This window comes from Bison bison, unplaced genomic scaffold (genome assembly GCF_000754665.1).
Source record: "Bison bison bison isolate TAMUID 2011002044 unplaced genomic scaffold, Bison_UMD1.0 scf7180017864235, whole genome shotgun sequence".
Lineage (NCBI taxonomy): Eukaryota > Metazoa > Chordata > Mammalia > Artiodactyla > Bovidae > Bison > Bison bison.
Window position 1 is genome coordinate 7,527,815 of NW_011494807.1, and position 8,565 is coordinate 7,536,379.

Consider the following 8,565-nt stretch of genomic DNA (forward strand, 5'->3'; position numbering starts at 1 on the left):
GGAACAGGCATGCCTGAGGGCTGCAGTTGGCCAGCTGCCATTCCACATACGTACATCAATTATCTCATTTATTCCTCCAAACAATCCCGTGGGTGTGTATTAGTATCTCAAGTTTACTGACAAAAAACCCTAAGTAACAGGGAACTTAAGTCACTTCCAAACATAGCTTGTGAGAGAGGCTGCAGCGAGGTGAGTCAGTCTCTCTGTCTCTGCAACTTGTACTGTTTCCATTGCACTTCTTTTGGAAAATGTTTCTAATATTGCATGTGGTTTTAAAATAATGTCTCATAGCAGACCTATAGCAGACTCCGGTCTGGGTAAAATTGGCAGGTTTGTCTTTTGTGATCCCCTTCTGGTACCCTTTCCTGGCCACCTGTACTTGGGTAATGACAACAATAATATACATTTATTTATTTTGATTGAACCATATGAAATTGCAGTTTTGTGGGCAAAAAGTTACCAAACAAAACAACCTAATACTATGTGCCAGGCATTTCTAATCATTTTACAAATATAAATTTGTTTAATCTTTATGCCAATCCTATAACTTGAGTGATTATCCCATTTTACAGAGGCCCAGAAAGATTGGAGGCCCAGGGCTGTCTAGAAGCTGGAGCAGCTCCTCTGGACCCATCCAGCTCACCACCAGGCCTCTTCCAGAGTGCTCTGAAATCCCAAACATTTCTCCCTTCCAACTGTGCTCGAGTTATATTCCAGCTCTCTATTAGAAGAAAACCAAGCTAATTAAATTATTCAGTTGCAGTTAAATTAATGCAGCTAAATTTTAATTATAGTACCTCATAGTTAAATAGCATTTCATATTCTCCAGAGACTTTGGTATTTATCATATGATTTGTTCTCATTCCCATTCAGGGAGGGACCAAAGTTGATCATATTACCTTCATGCTTATAGCTAAGAAAACTGCTAAGAATGACTCCTACATGATTATACAGTGTTTGATGGGAAGGCTCAGGAATTGGGTTTGTTTTTTTTTCAGTTCAAAGTTCCATGTATGTAAATCCAAATGAAGCCTAATTGGCACAGAGCACCAACTTAAAATGAAGAAGTAAGGTGATGGAGGGAATGGTTGGGGCTGAGGGGCACCTACTCCTGCTGCCTCTAAGTCCCACCAGGTCAGAAGCTTCACCTCTGTCCCTTGGTGCCTCCTCATGTAAGGACCAGTCCTTGGTATGCTCCATGGATCTGCTTTTCTTAGATGGGTAACACTGCACTGTGTCATATTGTATTTTCTTTTTTAAATCTTTTTGTTGTTTATATTTTTAACAGTCAAAAAATAATCAACTGTTTGTGAATCTGAAAAATGTGAATCCCGGGAAGAGAGGCCCTGTGGTAGATTATACAGGCACGCTGCCTGCAGACTGGAAACACGGCGGCTACCTCAACGAGCTCGGCAAGTTCCCCATCCCCCAGCCTCCACCAGCATCTTTATCTTTTAGTCACTTCAAACACTCAGAGATTCACGACAGTGCCAAAGCAACTATTGAAAATATGCACAGGAAAAGAAAGACATAGCATTACACCTAATCCCTGTGTGGGGCTTTTACTGTCCCAAGTGCTTTATTTACTCAGCATGTATTGAGTTCTTACTGTGAACAAGGAATCAATAAAGAGGCAAGGATCACTGCCTGTTTGTGGCTTACACTCCACCTTTCCATGTATCAACTCAATTCTCACAAGAACTGCTGTAGGTACCATTATTAGCATCATCATCTCCCTGCTCCCATTGTGACACTGCGTCATAACGAGGTTAAGTCAATTATGGAAGTCCTCAAAGCCTATGACATGGTAGAGCTGGGATTTGAACCCCGTCAGCTTGGTTCCAGCGTGTGTGCTTCTCTTGGCTCTCTGCTACACAGGTTCGATCCCTGGGTTGGGAAGATCCCCTGGAGGAGAGCATGGCAGCCCACTCCAGTATTCTTGCTGGAAAATCCATGGACAGAGGAGCCTGCTGGGCTACAGTCCATAGGGTTGCAAAGAGTCAGACACAACTGAAGCAACTTAGCACACATGCACAAGCTGAGGTACCCTTACTTGAGGCCCTTTCCTCTTTTAGGTGGGAAAATGGAGATATCTTTGGGAATATAGTGAGTCAGAGGTTCTCAAACATCTGGGAATCAGAACACTTTCATGTAGTACCCGTGGCTGATTCATGATGTATGATAAAAACCACCACAATGTTGTTAAGTAATTAGCTTCCAATTAAAATAAGTTAATTTTTTAAAAAAGTAATCAAGGATCCCCAAGAGGCCCTACTAACATGGGTTATATTTATTGATATTTGCCATAGTAGAAATAAAATCTGAGGGCTATTTATTAATTTATTGATGATAATAAGTCTTATTTCCTGATAATATACAGTGCATTTTTGTGAAAAATGACTTCTTTTTTTCAAAATGAAACAACAAAAAAATTACTGAGAAGAATGGCCACTGTTTAACACTTTTATGACATCTGGCTTAATAGAGGTCAGCTGAATTTTTATAGCTGCTCTGCGTCCAACCAAGAGTGATGTCACACTTGGTGTGGCTCCTGGAAAACTCCACCATCCACCTGAGAGGATAAGAGTGGAAAGGACAAACAGTGTTGTACTAGGACAAGAATTGTTTTAACCTCAGGGCCCTCCTGCAGAGGGTGTGGGGTGACTCCACTTAAATAACTGCTGTGACTCCACATTGAGAGTGTGGTATAATCTTATTCTCAGGGAGGAGCTCCACATAGTAACTAACATGAGTGCAGTGTCTTATGGGCACTTTCCTATGTATTGAAAGCAAACCCTTTCATAGGTATTTATTTAATGATAAGGTTGGAAGGAAGTCTCATTAATTTGGAATTTCAGGTAAGAAACAAATAATTGTTGGGTAAGTATATCCCAAGTATCGCACAAGGCACACTTATTCAAAGAATGATTTGTTGTTTCTCTAAAATTCAAATTTCACTGAACTTGCTATGTTTTTGTTTGCTAAATCTGGCACCCCTCACTGTGTGGGCCCTTCCACATACCTTGTTTTATAAAGGAAGAAAAAGGTTAACTCTTGTCTTAAGATTTCATGGAAGGAAGATGGTAAAACCGGGTCTCATAGTTGGTCTTCTACCCACTCCCTCTCTGATCCTTCTGTGAACACCTTAGATGTCAATTCGTCTAAGCCACTTGCAGGAGCCATGGGTGGGCTCTGGAATCCCCTATTACTATGGAAATAGAAAATAAGTTCAAATGCTTAGCTTTTATCTGAATTCTTCACTAACATTATCAATAGGATGAGTACTTCCACACACTTACAGTAAAATTATTTATATACCAGATTTACATTATAGTTATTGGTGAAATCATTTAAGTTTAGGGAGGTTAATAATCTAGCTCAAAGAAGTCCATGAATTGTATGGTCCTGTGTGTTAGTCGCTCAGTCGTGTCCAACTCTTTGCGACTTCATGGACTGTAGCCCACCAGGCTCCTTTGTCCGTGGGATTCTCCAGGCAAGACTACTGGAGCGGGTTGCCATTTCCTTCTCCAAAAAGGCTGATGAAAATGTGTAAAACCAAGATGATAACTTAGTTCTTAGTAAAATACCACCCAGCACTAATGAGGGAAAAGTTCTCTCATTCCATCTCCACTTAATGCAGTTTGTCCTGATTCCAGGATACACAGTTACTGTAATGGTCACATATAAATTTCTCTGCTTTCTGTCTCAGTGAGACCCAAGGGACTGATTATTAGGAACATAAAATCTTCATTGGAAATTCTGGATCTCCTTGGTTTGTTCCCATCCAAAAGTAATTGTGCATTTAGTATCCCTGTGAAGTTGTGGCATAGAAAAAGTCTTCTCTTACCAAGAACAGAATATGGCTCATTACGGATAATGAAGTGTGCAGTGTTTTAAATGATGGAAAAGTTGTGATGCTGTCTGAAAGAGCCCAGAATTTGACGCAAAAGCCCTGAAATCAATTCCTAGTTCTGTGGTATGACACTTGCAGTCACCCTCTCAAGGCTGATTTGTTCATTTGTAAAATAGAGATCCAGTCCCATCACTTCATGGCAAATGGAAGGGGAGAAAATGGAAACAGTGACAGATTTTGTTTTCTTGGGCTCCCAAATCACTGCAAATTGTCTCTGTAGTCATGAACTTAAAAGACCCTTGCTCCTTAGAAGAAAATGTATGGCAAACCTAGACAGAGTATTAAAAAGCAGAGACATCCCTTTACTGATTAAGGTCTGTATAGTTAAAGCTATGGTTTTTGTAGTAGTCATGTACAGATGTGAGAGTTGGACCATAAAGAAGGCTGAGTGCTGAAGAACTGATGCTTTTGAATTGTGGTGCTGGAAAAGACTCTTGAGAGTCCCTTGGGCCACAAGGAGATCCTACCAGTCAATCCTAAAGGAAATCAACCCTGAATATTCATTGGAAGGACTGTTGCTGAAGCTAAAGCTCTAATACTTTGGCCACCTGATGCAAAGAGCTGATTCACTGGAAAAGACCCTGATATTGGGAAAAATTGAAGGCAGAAGGAAAAGGGGACAGCAGAGGTTAAGATGATTGGATAGTTTCACCGACTCAATGGACATGAATTTAAGCAAACTCCAGGAGATGTTGGAGGACAGAGTAGGCTGGCGTGCTGCAGTCCATGGAGTTGCAAAGAGTCAGACACAACTGAACAACAAAAACACAAAAAAATAGAGATAAGGATCATGTTCTGGCTTATTGTATGAAGTAGATTAATTTGAGCATTTGAAAACACCTGTCCAGACACTGAGACAGATGGGAGTTTATGAGAAAGCCCACTTGCTCCCTTGTTAAAACTGCGCCCTGATCAACCAGGGCAGAGGAGAGGGAATCTGCCAAGCATGGCTAATCTCGTAGCCCCACTCTTATTCCCTAAGTTGTTATCCACCCCATGTTGCTTTCATCCCTTGGGGAAGGCTAGATCTTGCATAGCTAAGATCAAGATGGACATTTAAAAAGACTTTGCCACAGCTTGGAGGTGGCCAAGAGAATTAGGCAAAGGGTAGTGTAGACTTCTGGAGAAGGCAATGGCACCCCATTCCAGTACTCTTGCCTGGAAAACCCCATGGATGGAGGGGCCTGGTGGGCTGCAGTCCATGGGGTCGCTAGGAGTTGGACACAACTGAGTGACTTCACTTTCACTTTTCACTTTCATGCATTGGAGAAGGAAAGGGCAACCCACTCCAGTGTTCTTGCCTGGAGAATCCCAGGGACGGGGAGCCTTTTATCCTGTCTTCCTGAACAACTTGGTGCCTTTCCCACCATCTGGGAGCCTGCCTGGCTATTCTTCACATACCAGACTCAAGAGAGCACGCCTGAGAGGGAAACATCCCTGTTTCCTGTCCTCTAACAGTTGACAGTAGACACACACTCTCTCCTTCAGGGATCCTCCCTCTTTCTCCACATATGTGTACCCCCAGGGAATATCACCTTCTGAACTTGAGTTTAATATCACTCTAAGAAAATTATACACAGACCTGCCATGCAGGGAAATAATTTCCTTACCCTTCTCATGCTATGCTATGCTATGCTAAGTCGCTTCAGTCGTGTCCGACTCTGTGCGACCCCATAGACACAGCCCACCAGGCCCCGCTGTCCCTGGGATTCTCCAGGCAAGAATACTGGACTGGGTTGCCATTTCCTTCTCCAATGCATGAAAGAGAAAAGTGAAAGTGAAGTTGCTCAGTCGTGTCCGACTCTTAGTGACCCCACGGACTACAGTCTACCAGGCTCCTCTGTCCATGGATTTTCCAGGCAAGAGTACTGGAGTTGGGTGCCATTGCCTTCTCTGACCCTTCTCATAGTTATTTGAATATTCATCACAAGTTACTACTTTACTTTCTGTTTTTAGCCTAAATCCATAACATTCTATTAAAGAATAATTGCAGATACCTTGGATTGCCTACAGATAGACTGCAGCTGAGGGTGTTGTGACACACGAAGTGTTACAGTAATTGATTGGTGCAGCCACTGTGGAAAGCAGTATGGAAGTTCCTTAAAAAACTAAAAATAGAGCTACCATATGGTCTAACAGGGCTTCCCCAGTGGCTCAGTGGTAAAGAACCTGCCCACCAATACAGGAGATGTGGGTTAAGTCCCTTGGTTGGGAAGAATGCCCTGGAAAAGGGCATGGCAACCCACTCCAGTATTCTTACCTGTGAAATCCCAAGGACAGAGGAGTCTGATGGGATACAGTCCATGGGGTCACAGAGAGTCAGACACGACTGAAGTAACTGCACATATGCATGCACATATGATCTAACAATCCCACTCTTGGACATATATCCAGATAAAATTATAATTCAACAAGATACATGCACCCCACGTTCATAGAAGCACTATTCAAATAGTTAAGACATGGAAGAAACTTAAATGTCCATCGACAGATGAATGGATAAAGATGTGGTATGTGTGTATATACTACATATGGAATACCACTCAGCCAGCAAAGGAATGAAATAATGCATTTTCAGCCACATGGGTGGACCTAGAAATTATCATACCATATGAAGTAAATCAATCAGATAAAGACAAATACCATGTGATGTCACTTATATGTGGAATCTTTAAAAATGATACACGTGAACTTATTTACAAAACAGAAATATACCCACAGACATAGAAAACAAATTTATGGTTGCCAAAGGGGGAAGAGGGTGGGGCGGGAAATAAATTAGGAGTCTGGGATTAGCAGATATAAACTACTATGTGTAGACTACAACGCCCTACTCTATAGGGAAAGTGCAAGTGTTAATCATGTAGTTGTGTCTGATTCTTTGTGACCCCAAGGACTGTAGCCCACCAGGCTCCCTCTCCATGGCATTCTCCAGGCAAGAATACTGGAATAGATAGATATCCATTCCCTTTTCCAGGGAATCTTCCCAACCCAGGGATCGAAACTGGGTCTTCTGCATTGCAGGCAGATTCTTGAGGAAACTATATTTAATATCTTAACCTATAATGAAAAAATATATGTACAACTGAACCACTTTGCTCTACCCCAAAAACTGACACATTGTAAATCAGGTATGTGTCAGCAAAATCAATTTTTTAAAAAGTTATTACGGTAACTGAAATACCGTTCATCTATATGACACCTCAGTGTTTACAATGCCTTTCCTTATGGTCGATTCACTTTATGTTCACAACAACCCTGTGAGGCTTAGAAGGTGAGTTGTGTTTTCCCTGTTTTAGAGATATGAAAATTGAGGCTCAGCAAGTTGAACGTCTTGCGTAAAGTCATGCAGCTAACAAGTGATGAAGTCCCAGTGCGTTGTCTCAGGTCTGCCTTGCTGTGTCCTTTCCACTGAGCAACCTTGAATCAAGGCAACCTTCTTGGTTCATTGGTTCCTCGGTGTCTACCCCATGTTGACCAGCCTTTCCCAAAGCCACGAAACAGGCAGGAGAATGCTCAGGATGATACATAACATTTGGTTAACTCTGAAGTAGTGACACATCTGGCCCAAGTGATCCAGTGTCAAGGTTTGGAAAATAGCAACCTTGTTTATTTCCTGCAGTAGGGAGACTGTGGGTGCCCAAACCATCATACTCCAGTGACCTGAGAATATTAGATGGGTTTTCCCTTCCTTTCTTTTTTTTTTTTTCTCTTCCTTTCAGTTCTCACTGGATGTTTTTTTTTTTTCTTCCTTTGTCACAGGTGCTTTTGGACTTGACAGAAGTTATATGGGAAAATCCTTGAAAGGTATTGCCAGAATTTGTAGAAGAAATACATTTATCAGAATCACAATTTAAAATATTTTTTAATCTCAGAGACAAAAATAATTTGTTAAACCAGCAAAATTGGCACTCCGGATAAAAGGTAGCATTGTTACTGTGGTGTGTGCCTGCTAAGTTGCTTCCGTCGTGTGTGACTCTTTTGTGACCCCATGGACGATAGCCTGCCAGGCTCCTCTGTCCATGATATTCTCCAGACGAGGGCACTGGAGTGGGTTACCATTCCCTTCTCCAGGGTGTCTTCCTGACCCAGGGATCGAACCTGCGTCTCGTCTTCTGCATTAGCAGGTGGATTCTTTACCACTAGTGCCACCTGGGAAGGCAGTTAGTGTGGTAAATTACTCCAACAAACCCACAGCCAGGTTTGACTGCCAGCAAGAGTGTGAACGTAGGTGGATCCTGTTAGATCAGAAGTTTTAGAGCACCAATATCTCAGTTTGCTGGGAAAACACACATAATTCTCCTCAAAGAAATATGGCTTATGGAGAAAGAGAAATATGAAGAAGGAAAAAGCAGGGAAAAGAAGAGGTCAGCCTGGTTACATGTTCACTGAAGCCAGCTTTTTGAGAAGAGTTTGAATAATAACTTCATATGCCCAGACCTGAGGTTTTACGAGGAAGCCCTACAGCACAGGTGCCTTCCTCACCATCAAAATAGAACCTCCTTGTGCTCCTGGAGCCAGCAACATGTGGGGTCTTGATCGAAGCCTTTGAGGATTCAGAGACTATTAGTAAAATAGAGTGGAGTTAATTTTATTTGAGTGTGATAATAAAAGGGGCTTTCCTGGTGACTCAACAGATCGGAAGAGCACAC

General features: G+C 42.1%; 1 protein-coding gene across 2 annotated transcripts in view; it reads left to right on the forward strand.

The window, feature by feature from the left end:
• Positions 1-8,565, forward strand: part of MEGF10 (multiple EGF-like-domains 10) — a 179,865-nt gene that overhangs the window by 167,678 nt on the left and 3,622 nt on the right. For both annotated transcript variants that reach the window (XM_010846328.1, XM_010846327.1), the window contains exons 22-23: positions 1,289-1,412; positions 7,676-7,720. In XM_010846328.1, the coding sequence (XP_010844630.1) occupies positions 1,289-1,412; positions 7,676-7,720 (169 nt within the window). The remainder of the gene's footprint in view (positions 1-1,288; positions 1,413-7,675; positions 7,721-8,565) is intronic.